The sequence below is a fragment of the Pogona vitticeps genome, chromosome 4 (assembly GCF_051106095.1).
Source record: "Pogona vitticeps strain Pit_001003342236 chromosome 4, PviZW2.1, whole genome shotgun sequence".
NCBI classification, from domain to species: domain Eukaryota; kingdom Metazoa; phylum Chordata; class Lepidosauria; order Squamata; family Agamidae; genus Pogona; species Pogona vitticeps.
Window position 1 is genome coordinate 128,159,073 of NC_135786.1, and position 20,606 is coordinate 128,179,678.

At 42.2% G+C, this 20,606-nt stretch overlaps 1 protein-coding gene across 5 annotated transcripts in view; it reads right to left on the bottom strand.

The window, feature by feature from the left end:
• Positions 1 to 2,253: 2,253 nt before the first annotated feature.
• PCDH1 (protocadherin 1) overlaps positions 2,254 to 20,606 on the bottom strand; it is a 130,990-nt gene continuing 112,637 nt past the window's right edge. For 4 of the 5 annotated variants that reach the window (XM_078392472.1, XM_020799219.3, XM_020799218.3 and 1 more), the window contains exon 5: positions 2,254 to 6,856. In XM_078392472.1, the coding sequence (XP_078248598.1) occupies positions 6,471 to 6,856 (386 nt within the window). In that variant the 3' untranslated portion in view covers positions 2,254 to 6,470. Of the gene's footprint in view, positions 6,857 to 9,731; positions 9,776 to 20,606 lie in introns of all 5 variants that reach the window. The other variant, XM_020799224.3, reaches the window with a different exon arrangement.

Sequence of the window (20,606 nt, forward strand, 5' to 3'; positions counted from 1 at the left end):
ACTTTCCAACCTATCAGCCACAGCAGAAAAATTTTCTTTGTACTGTCTCTTTATGCTCCTAAACTGCTGATGCAGGCTCTCTGGAGTGAACCCATAACAACGATGAATCAGGACTTTAAATTCTGCCCAAGTGGGTTTATCTTCAGCTCTCCTTGCAAGAATCTTAGCCGTCCAGAAAACCTGAGTTTAATAAAGAGTTTTTCTGGAGTGCCTAAGTCTTCACAGACTAATTCATTTTATGAAAAAGTCTAGGACATCCTCTCCATCAGTGAAAGAAGGTAAATGTTTCCTGTCAAACCTGGCAAGTGAATTCTTTTGGCGCCACTTCTCTGCAGCCTCTTGTACCACCTTTTCTCTTAGAAAAGTTGCATCTCACTCACCTTGTCTCTCCCTCCGGGTTTGGGTGATGATTAGCTCTCTCTGAGGAGACAGGAAGTCAGCCATTATCAAAGTCAGCTTGTCTGTTTCAGTCAAGGTACGATGCCTTGGAGCCAGGCTTTCCCTGACAGGACCAACTGTAGCATCCTCCCCAGTCTTGTCCCAGAGAATAGGAATCCTTGGAGTTTTACTGCGATCACTGTCTTCCTCCTCCTCCTGGTTGTCTGGCAAGTCACCACATGTTGTTTGAGGTCTCACTGCATCTCGAGCGGTTTGCTCCAGGTGGCACCTTATTCTGTCCGTCATGTCAAACAGTTCCACACTGCCAAGCATTGGTTTGAGGAGAGACACCTCAGCTTGGGTTGGGAGCCTCCAGTTGCGCCTAAGGACTCATCCAAAGTAACGCATTGCAGTTCTTTGTCCAAAAGTAACTCCACTCCTTCAGGTAATGGGAGTTTGGACATGGACAAGCTTCTCCTGAGTGCCATTTCTACCTTAGCAAAACAACAACTTAGGGAAAAGCCACTTTATTCTGCATTTCTTTGAATATGCAAAACTGATTCTAACAGAATGGTCTCTCAACAGCTCAGTCCGTATGTTTCGCACACTGCCACCATGTGATGCACAAGCCTCCCTAAGGAGCACTTGGTATTTCAGTCAGAGTTCGACAGGCCACTTACCTACCATCTTTCCACTGGGGCAAGTCCCGAGACCTCAGCAGTGTGTAGCGTAAGCCCTTTGAACAAGTCTGACATTAAAAGAACACTTTACTTTTACCCAGTACTTTGCAAGTACAGACACATGGGCTTTGTGATTCCTTCTTTAATTAGCTCAGAATGTTGAGGCTTCCACCGGCCCCTTGATATGACCTTCAGCTCTATCCCGAACCATGGTCCTCAGAAAAACACTCTCATAGCACTTAGAAAAATGCATTCCAATGTCTCTCAAATCATCTTCAGCCTGTCTGACTCCATCTTACATTTCTCTGACTACATATCCCATCATCATGACCTGGGACTCTCTATGGAGGCTCAAATATCTGCCGTGAGCAAGAGTACTTTTATTAACTTTGACTGATTGCCCAGTTGTGCCCCTACCTGGATAAAAAATGCCTAGCAACAGATTGGTAATCTCAGATTGGTATTATATATAAGAAACAGACTACTGTAATAGTCTCTTCATAGGGCTATCCTTGAAAACAGTAGAGAATCTTCAGCTGGTCTAAAATGTGGAGGCCAGACTGATTACTGAGACTAGTAAATTCAATCATATATTCCCAGTGTTGGTGCACCTTCATTGACTGACTGTCAGTTTCCACGCTCAGTACAAAGGCGCTGGTTATGACCTCTAAAGCCCTTAATGATTTAGGACCTCAATACTTATAAGAATGTCTCTCAGAAATTGGCTGCTTTTTCCACCTGCTCCTCTCAGGCCATGTTGCTAAGATGGCCACATTGAGGAAGGTCAAAAAGGTGATGACAAGGAATCAGGCCATTTTGGTGATGGCCCCCAGTCTCTGTAACAATTTACAACAATACACCAGCTTCTTCCCTCTTTATGTTTAGGAAATTTGCAAAAGCATAGTTATTCAAAGCTGCCTTCAATAACTGAATCTCCAGGATACTGTACTTTTTCCTTTTCCTTTCCTTTTTTCTTGTTATTGTTGTACATCATTGTATTGGTTGAATGTCTATTTGCATGAGGTTTTATGGGGTTTTAAGGTGTAAAGCACCCATAGTAGTGCTTGCACTACTGAGGCAGCATATAAACAAACGGACAAACAAAGAAAGCACCCAACAGGATGGCGTTCACAAAAGATATGAAGCAAACACTCATCCTCACTGACTGACAGAGAAAATGAATCAGGTCAAGCCAGAAGGTTTTCACACTTTTATTGTAAAGCTTTGGGAGGGCTAATTACAGTGGAGTTTGTCATCTGACAGCTCAGCAAACAAACAGAATGGAAGAAAACAGAAAAGGGCTCACGAGGTGTCATGCTCACGGCTCCAAACGAAAAGGATTACAAGGGAATCAATTGTGCTCATGGTACCTGGGGGAGAACTCAGCCCAGGCCCAAAGCCTTCCCAGTGCAAGGGAAATGCATCACATTGAGAGCAATACAACCTTAGCAAGAGAGAGAGGCAGTACCTAAACGTAGGTCACCATCCGAAAAATAGTGGGTACTCTTTACTCTGCCATAGGATTTCTCCTTTTAGAAAAAGCTACACCTGCATGTACATAAAACTGTACAAAAAACAAGGCATCACAAGCAAGGAACTGAAATCTCGTATAAATAGAACCAACACGAAGAGCTACAAAGGGGTTGCTTGGCTCCATCTTACACAGCTGGCCAGTGCCCGGCCTCCCACCTTTGGTTTTACCCCTGGCTTGTCCTAGTGCAGTGCTCAAAACTATCCCCCCCCCACCCTTGTCTTTCAATGTGCTTGTCTAGGCCAGGACCCATGGAGCACCCTTCTTCCTGCCCATTCCCCCACCCCATCCTTGTGCACATAGGTTCTCTCCTTCTGGCTTTAAATTGTGCAAATGAGCTTCCCTTGGTGGTGGTTGCTTTTTGTGTCCCTTGGAAATCAGCCCACCATTCCTTCTCCTGTGATGTCTCCCCATTTTGTGGGATCTTCAGTTCACATCACTAAGGGCCAATCTCAATGGCACTGCTGCTGCCATTTCCAGATCCTGCTCCTCTCTCTTCTTCAAAATTTCTTCCACGCACAGGATGGTAATGTCTTGGCTTTCCATGGAAGAGGCAGGTACTGTGGCTTCTTCCTCGCTCCTCCAAACCCATTTATTCCCCCGGGGCTAAACCAAGGGGGATAGACGCTGCAGACATATGCCCCCCCCAATATAAGTCAGATAATATCCAACAGATCAGTGCAGATTTTCCCAATTTGTCACCCACAGTCAACTCACTGACATCAGCATGGTTAGCATGGGAATAAGCAACCCAAACCTGCTTGGCCAAGCACACATTTTGCTCCAATGGCCCTGTGGCAAAAAATGTCCAAAGATGGGAGCAGTTCTGGGATAAGGCCAGCCTTGCAACTCTCACTGGCAAGGGGCAGGCCAGATTAGCCTGCCTATAAATAGCACTACCACATGAACCAATTTCGAGCAGACCCATTCTGTGGACAGGAGCATTTCAATGCCCTATATTACATAGGACAATTTATTAAAAACAAAATGTGATAACCTTATCTGGGTACCACAGGTATTCCCCTTGTCAGCAAGCCTGGCTCCCATATACATATTTGACAATAGGGAAATAATAATAGAGAGCTTGAGAGGAGGGTCCTGCCCCCCTCCACACCTTACAGTGGCACTTTAAAGTGTCTAACAGGACAGTGTATGGTTAGAGATGGATGGCTGAAGTCCCTTTCCTCCCTGGGCAGGGCTGATTCAATGCCTGTATCTACCAGCCCCAATGCCTGCCACCAACTGAACAGATACAGGCAGAACCTTTTCATTTCAAAGCTCTTTTCCAGCTCCCGCATTGCCTTCGGGCAGCTATGTGGATCGCCCGGGGAGTCAAAGTGGATAGGAAGTACTATGTCCCTGCCCCTGTTTGTGGATTTCTGCTGAACTAGCCCTGAGCCTCAACAATGGTAAGGGGCAGAAGAGGAAAAGCGTGCTGCACGTGTACATGTGCACATGTGCACATGCACGCATAAGTTGTCAAGGATGTCAAACTAGGAAGGCTGATACAGGGATCCAAACATCCAGTGCTCTGTGGCATATGGCAGCAAGCTTGCCACAGGAGGGTATCACTAGTGTTGCTCTCTGCTCTGCTAAACGTGTCACACTGCAGATGGGCAGAAGCTGATATGTTGCAACGTTCTCAGCAGGGGACAGATGACACATGTTCATTTCCTTTCAGAAGGAGGCAGTAAGATTTCGCATGGTCCTATAAATTTCCTGCTGGCTGGCTAGCTCAATGAGTTGGGTATAGAGTTTGATTCCCCACTGGGAGAAGAGCCAGCCAGTGTAGCCTTGGGCAAGCTGCACAGTCCCCAAGCACCCCCAAGAAGGAGGAAATGGTAAACCACATTGGAGTATTCTACACCTAGAAAATCCTTGAAAGGGTGACCATAAATTAGAACTGACTCAACAGTACATAACTATATATTATTATGAGGCTTCTGCCTCTGGTCTGGCTCCTTGGTCTTAGGAATGTGTATACTGTACCCATTCGCCACACCATTCTCTGGAAGAAAGAGTCAATCCTGACACACACATACATAAATTATACCATAAACGGTAAGAAGAGATAATCTGTGCATACACCATTAGCTGTTTTTCTCCTCTGCTTCACAGATCCTGTAACTGAGAAGGAGCCTGAACAGAGACACAGCAAGGAAGGGTGAAAACCAGCCCACCTACTGAAACACAGCTAAGAACATATCTTTGACCCATGACAACATGTGGGAAGATGGTCAGGGCTATGGGCACCAGAAAAAACCAAGTCAAAGCACCAAGAGGATCAAGCTGGGCCCAGTTAGCGCCATCTGGTCAAGGGGGAGATGCCCCAGGCTAGAGAATGTACTAATGAATTTGTACCTTCCACTGCCACATGAACGAACAGAAATGGAGCTCCACAAATCTAGTTGGCAGGCAGGGAGGGAAGGCAGACTGATGGGAAGAAATTGCCATGAGCGCTAGGTGACCTGAAGTCAGGACCATCTGAGGGTGACTTCACAACCAAGTCATTTGAGCAGCTCAAGGATGGCTTGAGGAGGCAGAGTACTCCCTTGCCCGGTCTTCTGATGGTCTTCTGAGCCATCTCTGGTGAAAGCATGATTGTTGGGAGTTAAATATGCCAAGGGTAGTTTCTCTGGTTTGTCAAATGGGCCTCTCCGGGGACTACAATATCAGAACAGGGCTCCTACACTCTGATACTATGTGGCTAAACCTGCGGCACTGGAAGAGAATACTGGAGCCCTTGAGGCTGGCCCTCTGGTCTAAAGGCATGGGGAAGGGGGTATGACTCCAGCATACAGAGGCCCCATGGCCTTCTGTGCAACCCTGAGTCAAAGCTCCATTTCACAAAGGCAATGGTGGCTTACAGGCAGATAAATCAAAGGCCAGAATCATGGCACCGAGGCCCAATGACCCCGTGGGAATTCCCTGCCTCAGGTGAGGAAGAAGAGATATCAGGGAGTTGGGTGTGTGTGTGTGTGTGTTGGACCACTTGAAGAATGGCCATCTCTTCCGTCTCTCTTACTGGCCCAGCCCCACTGTGATGGGGCAGGAACAAAGGAGGACCAACTGAAAGCCACGGCTATTAGCTCTAGAGCTCCCCCCACACCTGACGAGAAGAGTGCTGAAATTCAGAAAGAGATTTAGGGGGTTAAAAGCTCTGTAATGCCCTTCTTCCCAGTCCTGCTGACCAGCCAATATGCTCCCTTCACCAGCTGTCACCCCATATCCTTATTTACACTGTGGAAGGGTTAGGGTGGGCTGGCTGGAAGTGCTTACTCCCATGTGCTCTTCTGTGTGGTGAAAGATTCAAGCTGGAAATTGCTCCCTGTGGGTTTTGCTTCTTTCAATGTCTTTTTTTTTTTAAATCAAGGACAATATGTTTTTGATCAGGCAGGACACAAATGTCATTCCTAAGATTCATATTTACAGGAGTCTACAGTAACAAGAGAGGGAACGTTCCCCCCTCCCCCGTACCTGTGCCAGGTGCCCTCAGCCCTGTGCCCAATGGACTCCACCAAGTCTGCATGGACCTTTGGTAACTAAGCCCTTCCCCCCACCCCCAGCCCTGAAGCCATGAGGCCAAGCCCTCTTCTCTAAGTTCCTTTCTCCCTCTTTCCAGACATTCAGGGACCACTCTACTGAGAGCTTGATCATTCAGGTTGGTGCCAGTCCTCTTGCTCTGGGAGCAATGAGTTTACAAAAAAATGTGTCCAGTGCCCTGGGCCTGGGCAAGGCATTCTCTCACCTGGCAGGCACAGAACTGCCAATGCGAGTGATAAAGCATCACAGTTTGAAAGTCCCTTCTTTTTATTCTTATTCTAGTTCCAGACACTGGTTTCAGGTGTATTTATCAGGTACTTTCTGTGGTCCTTTCAGTCTCACAGGTAGATCTCCCGCTTGGCAGTTTGGGATGACGGTGTAGTCGCTGTCTGGAAGTCCGAGGTCTGGGTGAGAGGGATTTCCTCCATGGGGGAGTCCTTGCAGGGCTCATGGCTACTGTTGGAGAAGGCACTGTATGTGGGGAGCAGGCGGAGGTTAGCCATTTTGGTGTTGCGCTCTTCTGAGAGTCTGGGGCTGCCATTCCCAACTTGCTCTTGACTCCCTCTGTCTTGATAAGGCACAAATGTGGAGAGTTTGAGGGCATTCTTGGGCCGCCGGCTTGGAGAGGACTGACCTGGCATCCAGCAGGTGTCAGAGTGACCAAACTCTGTGCACTCCCGGGTGCAGGTCCCTGTCATGGCTACGTCAGGCAGAGGCCGGAGATCTGCACACGAGAAAAAAAAAAGGAGAGGAAGGGAAGGGGAAAGGATTTAGGCATGTGTATAGACATGGTAAAAGGACAAAGACATGCTGGGAGACAAAATAGTCATAAACAACTTCATTCACTCACTCTCTTCTACAACAACGCTGCATCCCCCTAAGAAGTACCTGTAGAGGAGTGATTTCTGCCACTCTAGCCAACCAAAATCATCATCATCATAGAGAGCTGGAAGGGACCCTATAGATCATCAAGTCCAGACCCTGTCTAGGAGGCACAGCAGGGAATTTAAGTCTCTAAGTCTCTGACTTGGCAGCCAGAGACCTAAACCAGCAGTTCTCATGTGCCAGCAAGTCAGCTCTGACTTATGATGACCCTTTTCAGGGTTTTCTAGGGAGAGAGTACTCAGAAGTGGTTTACCATTCCTCTCTTCTGGGGGCATCCTGGTATGATGCAGCATGCCCAAGCCAACACAGGCTAGCTCTTAGGCAATGCATAGTGGTGAACTGAACAATCAGCCTCTGGCTCTGCAGCCAGATACCTAAATGAATGAGATAGCCAGATCTAACAAAATGGAGGAGGGGTGATGAGACAAGAATCTTGACATGGTAGGTTTTTAAGATTGTAGCTGGATAATTGTTTGGATGTTCTTCTATATTTAAAAAAAAACCTCCTCTGTGCATACAAAACACATACAACAGGCAATCTTTCCCTGGAGGAATCTGGTTCCCTCCCCCCTGCTCTTTTTCTCAAAGAGGTTTTTAAGCAGTGTGATACAGTTAAAAGAAAAATCACCTTTTCTCCCTGCAGTTCCCTCTACCACTTCATTCTCTTGCCTTGGCTGAGCAGAGTAAAGCTCAGCTTGAACTACGAAAGTACTCCTTTCTGGTCATCTCTGTTTTCCTTGCTCATGTGTGCGCTCACATATACACAAAATCCACAAAAATCTAATTTCCACTTCAGTGAAGGGTTTCCCAACAGACCATGTATGTCATTCTCTGTTCCTCAAAAGGGAAAATCACTTTCAGAACCAAATATCAGCTCTGCCTTGAGGTGGCAGTTGTTGCTCCACACAAAGCACTTCCTCGCATGAAAAAGTACCTTGAGATGAGAACAGTCTTGTGGATGTTGTGCTGTTTCATTGTTATTTACATTATAGAGAACAACATTAAAAATTAGTCAGTATACTGTTCATTTAAGGATAAATAAAGATAAATAAGGACATTTGCCTAATTTTTACCGAGTCTGTATTTTAAACATACACATTCCTAGATACCTTTTTAGTGTCACTTGAAAAAAGGAGATCAGAATAGCATAGAAGAACAGGTATAATAAGTACTAATCCCACTGCCAGAAATTTTGGGTAGATACAACCACATTTCACATAGCAGTTAGTAAATAATGGATTTTACTCATGGGAAAGAAATCATTTTGCTAGATACAGATCACAGTTTGGATCCTGGAGCAATGCAGTGTGATGCACACTGGAAAAATGCACAACAAGTTTTACGGTGAAGGATGATACACGGGTTGTGTATATCATAACTGTTGGACAGGAGATCTTTGACAAAAGGTCCTAAGTCAGCAAACAGGAGTCAAAGAACAACTCCCTTCAGAAAGCAGTTTTGAGCCATGTTCTCAGCACCAGATGGAGTCATCCTCTCTTTAGCTATTGAAACATGAAAGCAAGGAGAGTCACTGCTTCCCTGTGCCCCCTTGCGTCATTCACTTTTCAACCTCAACCTCAAGTCTCTGCAACAATTTGGGTGCTACAGACATTACCTCATGTTTGTTAGGGGGAAATGTCTACCATCCATCCTAAGCACTTCAAGACCCTGGGCCCTTCAAGAAACTCAGGAGCATGATGCTTTTGCTTAATAGTCTTCCCAATGTTTTTTTTTAATACTGTACTCCGTTTGGTCATAATCTGTTTGCTCTGCACATAAGAGATTCCACTGATTAAAGTGGTGATCCTTAAATCACCTGACTTCTTTAACCACTTAGGTATAAATAAAAACACTTAGATTGGGTTCTGTTTTTTGGGGAGGGGGCAGATTGGCATTGGGACACTGCATATGCTATATGATTTTGGGAATAACCTATTGACATCTACTTTGAGGATCAGCATGGACAGAACGGAATAGTTTTAAAAAGTATCAGTCCTTGTCTTGTATTTGTAGTCATATCAACTCTCCCACTTCCAAGAAACCCACTGACGAACCTTCCTTCTATTGGTCCATGCAGCACCGAAAACATCTGGCTGAGTTTTGCCCCCGTTCTTGTAACCAGCACTGTTTTTATTACGCCCTGGGTAGAATCCTATTGTGTTAACTTACACCTGTGGAAGGGTGATGATGTCAGTGGCAGGGGGAGATTTTTGGTAATCAGAAACCTCCAACTTCTGTCCCATGGTTTTTCTATCTCCCTGCAATCTCTTTTATCATATAGAAGCCATGGGAGCGATGGAATGGAAGAAGTCTTCATTTACTGAAAATAGACACTGCATGACGTTACCAGCAAGGAGAGATTTTTGGCTTCTTTCCATCCTGTAGTTCCCATGGCTTCCATGTAATGAAAGGGATGACATGGGAGTCACAAAAGCCATAGGACAGAAGTAGGAAGCTTTAAATTAAACAAATTGCTCTCTGCCATTGACATCCTCACTCTTCTGCAGGCCTATGTTATGCAACAGGATTTTGGCCAGTGCCATTAATATACCACATCCCCCCGTATGTTACAGCAATATTTTGTCCCATGTCCCATTGCACCTCCCCGTTCTACCCACATGCAGTCTCAAGTGAAGCTTCTACCTCCTACAGTATCCCACCAATCCTCTGTGCATGTATGTGTGGGGAGGTTATAGGCCCCTGTGCACACCTACCTGGGTGCAGAGCCCCCTTCACAGTCTGCTCCACGCAGGAGACACTAATGAGGAGCAGAAAAAGGAGGACAGGGTCACTCAGTATGCAGCCCTACTCTCAGCTCCTTTACAGTTAGTTCTGTTCACCCACATCCCACCAAGTAATCCTGGTCACCTTAGTATTTCAGGGCAGAAACAAACAGAGGCTCCAGCTTCACTGTTCAAATTGGAGCTACCTTAAGAGTTAAAGGATGCTTGCTCTTCCCACTGTGAGATTCCGCAACTCCAAAGGTTGCAAATCAGTTTGCTTTTGTACCATGAACCATCACTGGGAGATAAGCATGGGATACATTTGCAGACAGAGAAGCTTTAAAACAAACAAACAAACAAACAAACAAACAAACAAACAAACGTGAGGAGGGGGAAACAAACACCATCCAGCAATTTCTTCTTGGCCTCTCTCAGAGAAAGCCAGTTCCTAAAGAACTTCTCGATGAACATTTCGGCGTGTGTCACTTCTATTCTTTACATTTCTTTTTGCCATGCAGTGGTAAAGTTTATCTTCTTGATCTCAGTTGCCACACAGCAAATCCTAAACTGGGATGAGCAAGCCAAAAAAAGGGTTGGTTTAGGAGGATGAGGAATCTCTTTCAGGTGGGAAGCCACATTCCACGTATAGTTTTCTGAAGCACATATTTCAGCAGTGACTGGTGGCAAAACTGCACACATAGGTGTCTGTTCACATGATCCACACACTCCCCCCAGTCATTGCACACACTTACCCCAACTAAGCATGCCATCCATCCACTGGCCCAGCCAGCTGTTCTCTTTGTCTGGTCATTTTCTTTTCTGCTCTTTTGATCAGCACTCTCCAATTGTCTCTCTAGCCATCTCTTTGATTCACTCTTTGTCTTTCCTTCTACCTTTCCTCCTTTTAGCTGTCTTATCTCCTTTCTCTCATGTTGCCTGTTCGTCATAGCTCAACTCAGCCAAGCAGCTGTGAAACTTAATTAATACTTGCTGCGTAGAATATCAGCACTTTGAAGGATGCAAATACACTACTGGAGATGAGATGGCTACATGTGGTGGGTAAACACTGAGCTCCTTCAGAAGGAGAAGCAGAGGAAATGGATGGCAAGGTGTGCTGATCATCGTGGAGCAAAAGTAAATGGCAAAGTTTCATCAAGGGAGGGACGCAGAAGGGCCAAAGGGAGTGGCAGTGTTGATAATATGATTTTGGAACAGGAGACACATCATCATGTATTAATGTTCTTAGACAGAAATACCTTGAGTATGGAAATAAGCCAACAACGTTGTTGGCTAGAATGGCATCCATAGGACAAAATAAGAGATCTAATAAAATATAAGAATAAGGTAGAAGTCACACCAAACAATATTCACCTTATTACCAGGATTTACAGCCTTCAAGTAATCTGGACAATTATTTCACTACTCAATTTCTCTCTACACTTGCTGTACTTGAATTTACTAATGGCAATGTTGGTGTTTTATAATTAGAGATTACTACAGAGGAACTAAAAGAGATAATGAGTACACCTAGGGGCAATAAAGCTCCTGATCCAGATGGTTTTCTTGCAACCATATGAACTGAATCATTATAAATAAAAGTGCAAGCACTGGGGTAGTGCCTGAACCATAGGATGACTGGCTCATCCTTCCAGTTCATAAACTGGAGAAGGATGCAATAATTCTCAGTTCATCTAGATTAATTGCACTTCTGAATTAAGGTTTTAAATTTTGGTCTGATGCAAAGTGTTAGCAGATGGATTAGCAAATACATTAATAAAATAACTGGGAGTTATGCAGAGGAATGCCAGGCAGAGTTCTTACCTGATTGTAAAAATAATTTAAATATCTAATAAATACAATATATATATTTATGTGCAATAGACAGGAGCTTTTTCAGATTCTGCATCTGTTAGAATTCAGTGGTCACATGTCTACAGGATATTCTGGAATATTACAGCAGTGGATTGTGGTTATTTGAATGGGCTAAACCCAAACGTTACTGTTGTAAGAAACCAATAGCGAAAAACTGCATATTTTCTATTCTATTGCAGATGCAGTAGAGTAGTAGACAGGTGACTCCTTTTAGCTTTATGATTTGCTTTAGCCACTCCACTTTGGCAACTTCAATAAGAACTCAGAAAAAAAATGCTGGAGCCAAAGTGAATAAACAAGAAATTAAAATAGGTTTTAATGCACATAGCATTGTAGGAAATTTTACTTCTCCAGACACTGTTTCAATGTTATTTCAGTTACTTTCACAGCTTAGCAAAATTCAGGTTATAAGGTAAATAGAAATCTGAATGGATGGATTTGAATCTAAAAAATTAGATTGGAAATGTGAAATGGTACCCTTTATGTTGCTGGGCATAATTGTCCTAGTTAAAATGAATCTATTGTCTAAAGTATTGGTTCTTTTTTCAAATCTGTCTCTGAAACATAATTTTAGTATTCTAAATATATGGCACTCAGTTTTTTTTGGACAGAGAAATCATGCAGAGAAGCTAAGATAACACTGTGTCATTCAAAACAACATGGAGGTATTGGATTTCCAAAAATGAAAATGAATTGCCAAGCCTTAAATAAATGTTTGCCTTAGGCTACATCAGACAACATGGGTAGAACAAGAAGAGATTAAAATTTTATTAATAGATCCTTTATGATATGAGAGAGAAGGGGCCCTGTAATACAAAGTACATTAAATAAATCAGTAAGGCTCTTACGTCAACATTTTTATAACAATTGGAGGATATGACTATGTGTTATGTGGAGTGGTGTTTCTAACAAATTAAGAATTTGAGTTGTAATAACTTCACTTTAATACATCAATAGATTACAGATAAACCAGCACATTATACACTCCCTATTTATCATTTTCAAATTATGTTGCTATCTTACCAAAATATTTGTGGTCATTGACAAAGGCTGGAAAACTAATAATATATTTTACTGAAATGGAAATTTAGAGAGATTGTACCAATTCAGAATTTAGATCAAACTATGGGAAAACATAGGGCAATTTTATTTAGTATTTATTTTGTTTACTGGCTGCCTTTCTCCCAATGAGGGGACTCAAGGCAGCTCACAGGGTTAAAAAAAATTAAAAACACAATAAATGATACATGAAAAAACAAGCAAATTATAAGAGCTCAATTACTGTGAATAACAATACTGTATTTTAAAAACCCCTAAACAAATCTTGGTATTTGACTCCTTCACAATGAAGGAAAAATTTTAGTTTCATACAGCAGAGCTGTTGAAGATGCTAATTTGTGAATGCTGGTCATGTTCTAAAGTAAGTTCTGATAATTATAAAAGATGCAACAGGATAGGGAATAAACACATCTCCTAGTTACACCTTAGAATTAATAATCTGTTTATTAACTCCCACAAGACAAGTTATTATTTGTAGGTAGAAATCTTTCACTAACACATTTAACTAAAATGACATATTATAAATGGGGGAAAGAAGGACTTGCTCCTAATAGATTTATGTAAAAATGGTGTTTGTTTTTATAAAATGGAGCTTTCTAGGAATTTGGAGTTAGGAATCTAAATGTTCCTGGTTATAGATTTCCATATGCATTCTCTTATATAATATTGTTGGTGATGTCTTTGTAGATATAAACTATGGATATATAATAAGAATACGATCATAGTAACTCTATAAATTACACATCAATTTCTTTACTATATGTTGACGTTAACCTATCAGTTAACTTTCTATTGTCATACTTCCGTCTGTCTGGACTTCTATCACAGACGCACACAGACCATTTAATCATCCATTTCTAGTAAAGGCTGCAGCCTTATAGCCATTCACCTGGCAGTAAGCTCTGCCAAATTCACGTACTGGTTGCATGTGGATAAGATGGGGTTGAAGGAGTGCTATTACATTATGTTCCTTGGTAGCACTGCCTTTTATTGTTACAGTTACTGCAGCTGTTTTTGCTTGAAACACAGTATATCCAACTTATTCCAATTTCCTACACATACTTTTAGCTCATTCCCAGCATCCCCCCTTTTTAAGAAGAAATTAATGAATGCAACAATGACTTTCTGTCATTTGGTTGCAACAGGAAATGTCAAAACACTCGCAAGGTAGGGTGAGTGCTTTAGAGTTATATTGGAAGTATTAGATCAAGTCACTAATGAGACAAGGAAGAATGCACTGGATTACATCATTATGCTTGAAAGGTCCTTGTAGAAGGTGCTACCAAGGAAACCAACCTGCCATCACAGACAACAGATATCCACTGGCATACCACACAAAGCAAAACAAAATGAAATGTTATACTGAAAGTCTTAAACAAGGGCATAACCATGAAATGGAAGAAAATAGTTTCTAAGTTGGTGTTTATCTCACAACACAAATACATGGATGTGTGTAGTCTGTTTTTTTGCAGGGTGGAAGGTGCTTCATATTTTCCTTGGTTTCTGATTTCCCACCCGATGCCCTCTCTGCTCTCATTTTTGCCCTTTTCTCTCTAGCCTAAGACTATCTAATGCCAAAATAAATACATAAATAAATAAAAAACCCATGAAGTGTAGGAAGGGATGGTTTGGGGAAGGGGAACATGAAGGGAATAATCTCCTTGGAGGCCTGACTCCAATGTATCCAACATTGCCCTAGTTCTGGTGTAAATTTAATCCCTAGCTCTTCAGCCATCATCTGGGGCCTAATAATTTAATGGATTGGTTTCTAATATTTCAGTTTGCTGGTTTTGTTCTGGTTGACATTAAATTGTTTTAAAGTGTTTCAAAATGCTTTAAGGCATTTTAAAATATTGTTTTAAAGTGACTTCATTGATTGTAATTTGCCCTGAGATCTGCTGATAGAGGGTGAGATGGAAATAGAGTACCCTGTTTCCATGAAAATAAGACCTAGTATGATTGTTCAGGATGCTCGTAATATAAGCCCTATCCCCAAAATAATCCCCACTTAAGTGTAACCCTGCCCTCCACCACTGTGCAGCAACCAGAAGATGACATGTCTGTATTTAAATACATGTAGATTGTTGTACATGAAAAAAAATCCCCTGAAAATGAGCCCTAATTCATTTTTGAAGCAAAAATTAATATAAGATCCTGTCTTATTTTCAGGGAAACACGGTACTTCAACAAATAAAGAATGTCTGTGTAACAGTGGCAAAATGCCTCTTCTATGGTATTCTCCCTTATGTCCCTATGAACAGAAAATATGGATTTAGAGACACATATCTGCCAAATAAATATGCATTTCTATTGAACATCAGTTAACACTGAAAAGCTGATGGCACTGGAAGGCTGTTTAGGAATATAGCATTTGCAAATAATGAATCAGAATGGATGCATATTGACACTAGATGAATGAAATCAGGAGTATTTACCTGTGAACCTGGGGTGACCCACACCAGAGAAAGTTAGTTCTTGTAGAAAGCATAGTCTCTATTGTACTGTGGTTTGTGGCAAATATCAAAGCACTGTCAAAATGTTCCTAATATTTCTGAAGACAGCTATAGCAATGGTAGAATAATGGGTACTGTAGTGTAGATGATGTGTCTAGCTAGCTGGATAGCTCAGTGAACTGTAATGCTACAGCCAGGAATTGGGTGTTCAGCTTCTTGTGTGCCTCCTGTAAGAACTAGCCTCTGTAGCTGATGCCCATGAAACCACTTGTGAGTGCTTTATGCTCAGTAAAATCTGGCAAAAGTTGCCACATGTTATAATTGACCTGATGTGCTTTGAGTAAAGATTCTTTGTCAGGTGTGCTGTGTAATTTCTGTGCAACAAAAAGACAGAATGCTGCTTTGCTGTCCATGTGATATATCCTGAGCCTAAATATTCACACATTTCAAATGTATCTTGGAGGTTTCCTCTTTTGATTTTATATATATATCTTATATTTTATATATATAATATATATATTTTATTATATAAAATATTTTATTTTATAAAATATTATATTATAAAATAAAACATATACAGAAAGGGAGCAATTTAAACTATAGTTACCACTAGAAAGGAAATTCAGTATTGATCACATCACATTTAAGGTAATGTACAATAGAGGAAACCTGGGTTACCTGGTGCCTTGGTAAAATGCATTGACAAAACTCAATTTCACAACAATCATGTCATCATGAAAACATTTTTCTTGGTTTTAAAGGAAAAAAAAGAAATGAGAAGAGCAGGCTATTTAACAGCTATACGAGAAGCTTCTTTAGTGGAGAAAAGAAACAAAGAAATCTGTCTCTAATAGTTTCCTCTGTTCTTAAAGAGGCACACCTTTGGATACTGAGGATTTTTTTTAAAAAAACTGTACGTGTAAATGGCTAACGAGACTCTTAGATATTCTCTGGGCTCACCTGCCTTCAGAGGTCAAGCACAGTGAAGGCTACAATGTTCTGAATTGTCCTATATTCCTTGTTGCCAAGTAATTACATGCAAACTCTGACAAAGAATCTAGTCAAAACATGGTGGGCCTAATCAATGCCATGTGCAACTCTCCAGTGCAACTTGGAGAGACTACCAAACAGAAAGCACTTCAGTTGCTGAGCATCCTCTTTAAGGAAACTGGGCCGGCACCATCATGTCTGCCATTTTAGGCATCAGGGTATGAGTATCCTATTTTCCTGAGCTTTTAATAATGGTAGTGGCTTTTCTGTCCTTTGTTGTTTTCTTTTTAGTTCTTTCACAGGTCCCTTTTCTGCCATTTGCCTTCCTAAACACGGGAGTACAAATCTTACAGTCAGGGATGATGGGAATTATAGTGCAGGGCATCTGGAAACTGCTAAATAGGAGAAGGATGACCTAAATTGTGGCATCTAACAACTTTTTCAATGATGCTTTTGTTGCTGTTCCGCACCTCTCCTCTCTCCACCTCTACCAACATGTATTTTGTTCAATCAGCCTGCCAGCCCATGAATTATTAGTCTGCTTTAGAGGAGATAAATAAGGAATGATGTATTTGTTTCATTTAGAAGACACTGGTCCACTGCAATAAAAAAAGGTTCAAAAATAACTGCTTAAATATTTTGAGTCACTGAATATTTTTCAGCACTGCTGTATAATTGCATTGTCTATCTCTTTATCAACTTAGAATTCTACGTGCTTCAGATGCAGACGTCCTGCATGCAGTACAGTGGTGCCCCACATAGCGATGATAATCCGTGCAGCAAAAATCGCTGCAAAGCAATTTTGTCGCTATGCGAGTTTAAAAAGCCCATAGGAATGCATTGAAACCCCTTCAATGCGTTCCTATGGGCTTAAAACTCACCTTAATGCGAAAATCCTCCATATGGCTGCCATTTTCGCTGCCCGGTAAGCGAGGAATCGGCGCAAAAACACAGCGGGTGGCCATTTTGTTTACCCGGCAGCCATTTTGGAACCGCTGATCAGCTGTTAAAAAATCATCGCTTCGCGATGATCGGTAAGCGAAACAGGGTACTGATCATCGCAAAGTGATTTTTCCCCATAGGGAACATCGCAATGCAGTCGCAAAAGCGATCTCAAAAAAATCGTCGCTATGCGGTTTCATTGTTAAACAGGGTGCCCGTTAAGCGAGACACCACTGTATTTGCTGTCCACAGTGCTAACAAACCCAGTGCTGCTCTCATATCCTTCTCCTTCTCCTGTTGAGATCACCACCTACAATGAGGACTGAGGGCAAATCTCTTATTGACTGCACCACAGGAACAAGTGAGTGTGCCTAACCAGCAAATTTACTTTTTAAGACTCATTGGGGGATGAGCTGTCATGTAACTAGAAAACACTTAACTAATTATTTCCAAACTGTGGTAGGTAGTTTCATTAACTGACAAATAAACCTATTAAATCTCTTTGAGGAAAAGGAATAACTAAATAGCACATGAGTAATTAAATCTAACTAATCAACTCCAAGCCCACCCTACGTCTTGCAAACCACATCATTGGTTCTTAAAGTGAAAGGAGGTTTGGATTGTTTTTTTCTCCAACAGAAGACATTCTCTTCACACCACTGGGCAAATCTCTTATTTTTGAAACAGCTACTTTTCACCCACAGAAGCCATTTTCTATATGGCACTGGGGGAGAGAGAGAGACCTGAACTGCCACTCATCCCCCAAAAGCAAGTTCCAGAGGGCATGCCTAAAGTAGCTCTTTTGATCTCAGCCATACTATTTGGCTGCTGAAAGAAGGTACGTGTGTTTCTTGTGCCTCAGGGAGAGAACTACACTGAACCTTTCTCGCTGAAGCTGACACACTTTGGTTGCTGTATACCCTTTCCCCCAGAGTGTTAGATGAATTGAATGGGGACTTACTCTGAAATAGACATAGACAGAATTGTATTGCTAGGGTGCTTAGAAGTTGAGCACTTTACCCATTTGCAATCTGAGATGCCAGGGTCTATAATTCTACCATCTGAAAAGTAAAAAAAAAAAAAAAAAAAAAAAAATGATGAAGATCTTACTTTGAAGAGTTTTCCAAGTATTGAGGAATGCCAGTAAGAATTCTATTGGTAAATGGGAATAGAGCACATGGGTTGCTTTTGATTTTCTAGCCTGGTTCCTAGGAGAGAGGCCAACCTGTGCATCCTTGGGCAAGCTGCATAGTCCCCCAGCACCCCCAGAATGAGGTAAATGCCTTCTGAGCAATTTATATGTGGGAAACCCTGGGAAGGGTCACCACTGATGACACACAGTTCATTGATAAATTAGTTAGAACTCTTAGCCCTTGTGGATGGTAGAAAATGCCTAGGTTTGCTTAACTTGCTTGCTGAATAAAAACATCAAGGCAGGGACCTACCATTTTTGTTCATGTTATGTGAATTAATTGCATCCATTAACAATGTACCATTTCAAAATTCAAAAACAATACCTTGGTTGACTATGATGTCATCCCACTTCTACTACAGACATAAGGGCAGGGACTCTCTGCAAGACCTTTTTGCTACTGGCCAGGCTCATGTGAGATAATGGAATGTCTACAACACTCTAAGGGCTGGCGGGGGAACAGGTAAGCTCAGAATCTTTTGATTTCTTCCATAAAGGAAGAGAAAGGTCAGAAGAAGCTTTATACAGAGTCTAGAGGATATGCGCTGTTAGGAGGAAAAGAGAAGGAACAAAGAGAGCAGGGCAAGAATGTTGAGGGTTAGGCAGCTGCATGGGAAGGTGCAGAAGCCAAGCAACTGGATGACAGAAGAAAGGGAGAAGGTTTCGTGCAGAGTGAATTGAGAACCAAACATGAGAGAAGTATGGATAGGAACTGCAAAAATCTGGGCAAAGAAGGGCTGGAAAAGAGTGGAGGGAAAAATAAAAGGTCAGTTGGAATAAGGATTATAACAATAGAGGGAAGGAAACCTCATAGAGATTAGGAGACCAGAGACAGTGTCCACTTAAGGAAATTCCTGCCAAGTTCATCTGTCCGTATTGGTAAAGGTGGCAGAGGACAGATTTCCCAGACAATGTCCTACACTACAAAGGCTTTCCATACCTCCTTACTTGTACTTCGTTTTGCCTTCTTACTCATCAGCTTTGCTTTGTCAGTTGCTTACTATTTGAAATTCCACTCCACCTAGCGTCTATGAGAGCACAATCACTGTGCTTTACTATATGCTTCAACACTAACTTGATTTGTATACCTTAGATCACAGTAGTTCTAGATATTCAGCCCAGAATACAGAAGCCTCTGTGGCCCACATGAGTGCAATGGGTTCCTATATCATTTTTAGCCCAGATTCTGCTTCTGAGACCCAGGTTATGTGATACTTTCATTTAAAAAAAAATTAAATGGAAACCTGTTATCCAGCCTTTACACCATCTCCATGAAGATTTTGTAAAATCCACTGAGTCTTTCCTGTTTCTGTATGGCTTCTCCAAGTCTATGACAGTTTGAGAAGGCCAAGGAATTGTTAGTCCCTCAGTCCCTCGGATTATTCTGCACAATTTTCAAGCACCTTGTTTAAGGAATACTTGAGTTATACATGCAGCGACACTATGACTTGCCTATTAGGCAATGTTTGCAACACCCCTCTCAATTCAAACTTCTGTCTGAATTTCATGATTCTCTATACTTCATCATGTTTTCAGAGTAGTGTTAATATATTAGTGATCTGCTGTTAGAGATGGACATGAACCAAAGTTTGGTGGATTGGCTCAATTTGGTGTGGTGCCTGCATAGGTGTTCTCCCCTCTCCTGCCTCCTCTGCACACTTGCCCATTCCTCGGGCGAAGCACACTTCCCTCCCTGCCTTCTCAGCATGACATTTTGACTGTTCACTCACTGATCGCAGTGTGCGCTTCCCTTCTCCATCTCCTCTAGTGGCTGCCCATTCAAAGGCAGAGCGGCAGGCTTCCCTGTCCTGCCTCCTCGTCTGAGTGGGCAGGTTCTGGAGGCAGTGGAGGAGGGAACTATATTTTCCGATATCAGTGAGTAGGCAGTCGCACTGACGCGGTGGGGAGGGAAGTGCGCTTTGCCCGGGAAATGGGTGAGTGTGCAGAGGAGGCAGGAGACGGGAGTGCCCAGTGCCCATGGAACACTTGTGTGGGTGTCGTGGCAAACTGGGCCAAACCGCCAAACTGTGGTTCTTGCCCATCTTTATCTACTATTATTCCATTTTGATTCCTGGACTTTGTTCAGACATATCCACCATTTGGGGAAACCTCCAGCTGTGTGTTCACTTTTTTTTTTTTTTACATATGATGAGTATATTAAATCACAGCACCGTGTTAATGTGCATATTTCTTGTGCTTATTAATAATCCATGTGAAAGAAGAGGAAGTCTGAAAACTAAGGAAAATGACGCATTAGGTAATCTGAAATTTAGAAATCCCTTGTACTAAAAAGGAAGGCAGATGGAAAAAAATGGAGAGCATAGCAAAATCATGGAACAGAATGAGACCAGTCTGTTC